Genomic DNA, 2,500 nt, shown 5'->3' with positions numbered 1-2,500 from the left:
GTTGAACTCATTCCCCTATATTGTACAGTCATGGATCAAACTGTACCACTTTTGAAAGTAAGTAAAAAAGTGAGTTTTTGGGTTCCAAAACAACACAATATATTTGGGACATTTTTGGAGAATAAATAAAGTGGAGAAGTTTGTTGAGGTGAAACAAATTTTCTCAGCATTGACCATATTGTAGAAATTGCTTGCCAGAACTTGCATGTCTTTTGTGGGGCGGCGTTTGTAAATTTATTATTTAGCCTTATGCGTGCCTGTTTTTGGTTTTTACAAATAATTGGAAAATCCAAAGAAATTATTTATAAATAATGAACAAGTACCGGTACTCACTGATTGATATGTAATTCATACTTTTTAGTAAACCTGATATGTATATCATACCAAACACGTATGCAATTTTATATAATTAATTCATCAAACAACTTCTTTATTTATAAACCAGGCTGTCCCTTACAAAACAAGTATTTGCATATCATAAAGTTACCCAAACAGGCTGTAAATGCATTATTGTAAATAATAAAGAAACTTAGTGCATCAATTCATTATTTACAAATAATGAAATTTCATCTCGCTCTCGTGAAACGATCTATTCTAAGCTAAAAACCACCATGAGGAACAGTAGAGATCCCTAAACCACCCCAGTCTCCCAGAAAAAAGGTGCCCATAATTTATATGATAATCTCTCGGTCTCCCAGACTTGCATACTTCTTTTATCTCTCACCAGGATGTAAGTTACCTGTTTCCTTATGTTGATCTTGTCAAGAAAGAGAGACTTGAGCGGGAGAAGTGGGACCATCAGTGAACTGGAATAAATTTAGTCTTCTTTCTTCATAATATTATCTTCTTGTAAATGTTCTTAATTACTGAAATCTCACAATCTGCAATGGCAACTTCAATAAACTGGCATTTTGGCATTTTTGGTAAATAATTTCAGGGAGCTTTTGTTTACTGGTGTGCTACCTCAGTTTTGTCAAGATGGATTTGCAAGCTTTAGTTTTTATGTTGAAATAAAGGATCTTGGATAATTTGTCTGGTCTTTTTTTACTATTTTGTGAACATGCAGTGGGAACTTGCTTTCCTACTTAAAATTCAGTACAAGTTTTGTACTTTCGTACATGTATAGAGAGGAAAGGTACAACCCTAGAAGGCCCATCAGGCGGCGCTTATCTCCGGTTTCTGTAGCATCCCTTGATGGATGCCAGTCCATCGCAGGGTTACCCAGCATTAAATTCCGCCGGTACCCATTTATACACCTGGTTGGAGAGAGGCACCGTGAGAGTAAAGCGTCTTCCCCAAGAACACAAAACAGTAGAGAGGAAAAGATTACCAAAATATCTCTTAAAAGTGCCTTCAAGTAAGCAAAAATAGTGGATAATTGACTTTTAACAGGGAGGCAGGTTTGTTTCCAGAGTTGCTGTAAAACGTTTATCCCTGTCCCTCCTATAGTAGCCACAATTTAACATATCGACTTGACAGATTTACTCTGTCTTACCCCTGACGATTTTACTCGTCAACTGGGGGCATCCTGGGGTGACTGTGGAGTGAATGGGTTAAGACATTTTTTAAGGGTTCATTTATGTTCAATTTGAAAGCCAGACACGAAGATTTTTAACGTAAATTGGGTCAAGCATATATAATATTTTTGAGTTGCAAATTGGCTCTAAATGTACTCTATACAGGTGATGAAATCATTCTTAATGAAAAAACAATCTTTTACATGATTTCAGTGAACACGTTTGAGAGCTTTTGGCATAGTCCAGGCTACATGCAAGAGAGCGATGAGGAAAAGAACACGCAGCCTCTGCGCGTTTTCCAACAAGGCACGTCTGTGCCACATGCAACAGAGACTGCCACTCCAGGATCGGGCTACACAGTCATACAAGATCCTGCCCAATCCCCAGCACTAACTATCGCCTCTTGAGACGGTAGCCTCACAGCTCCTACAAGGTCTCACCTGATTGGAGACCACCCTTGAAGTTTAAACAAAAGAACAAATAACAGAAACAATGGCCCTTTTGTTTTAGGCCTAGGGTACAGAAACAATGGCCCTTTTGTTTTAGGCCTAGGGTCCATTGTTTCTGTTATTTGGTTCTTTTGTTAAACCTCAAGGGTGGTCTCCAATCAGGTGAGAGCTTGTAAGAGCTGCGAGGTGACCCCTTTGAGACGAGGATGCCATATTATTAGGCAATCTCACTCCCCAATGCGTTCCAAGAATGACTGGGGGTGATGCTAATTCTGGTTATTAACATCAGCTTGGCTTTGAAGGCAAGGTTACTGAAACAGCTACTGTCAATATTAAGGGTGCCCAAAGATTTTATTATTAAGCACTGTTTATCTGAGAAGATCAGAATGTCGAACAGTTTTCAGATGCCATTATGAAGGCAGCACATCCTGTTCAAGTGTTCGAAGGTGTCGGATCAAAGCCTGCAGAGAGGGTCCAGCTAACTTATACCCTCCCACAGCTGCGATTCACTTATTAACAACTAGATGCTCAATG

The 2,500-nt window shown here is 39.0% G+C and overlaps 1 protein-coding gene across 1 annotated transcript in view; it reads left to right on the top strand.

Annotated features, from left to right (window-relative positions):
- LOC138033674 (cytochrome b-c1 complex subunit 7-like) overlaps positions 1–1,028 on the top strand; it is a 6,229-nt gene extending 5,201 nt beyond the window's left edge. Inside the window, exon 3 of the mRNA XM_068881471.1 lies at positions 728–1,028. Within this exon, the coding sequence (XP_068737572.1) occupies positions 728–805 (78 nt within the window). The 3' untranslated portion in view covers positions 806–1,028. The remainder of the gene's footprint in view (positions 1–727) is intronic.
- The last annotated feature ends 1,472 nt before the right edge of the window (positions 1,029–2,500 follow it).

This window comes from Montipora capricornis, chromosome 14, assembly GCF_036669925.1.
Source record: "Montipora capricornis isolate CH-2021 chromosome 14, ASM3666992v2, whole genome shotgun sequence".
NCBI classification, from domain to species: domain Eukaryota; kingdom Metazoa; phylum Cnidaria; class Anthozoa; order Scleractinia; family Acroporidae; genus Montipora; species Montipora capricornis.
The sequence above is the reverse complement of the archived record's forward strand: the minus strand, read 5'-3'. Positions and strand labels throughout refer to the sequence as shown.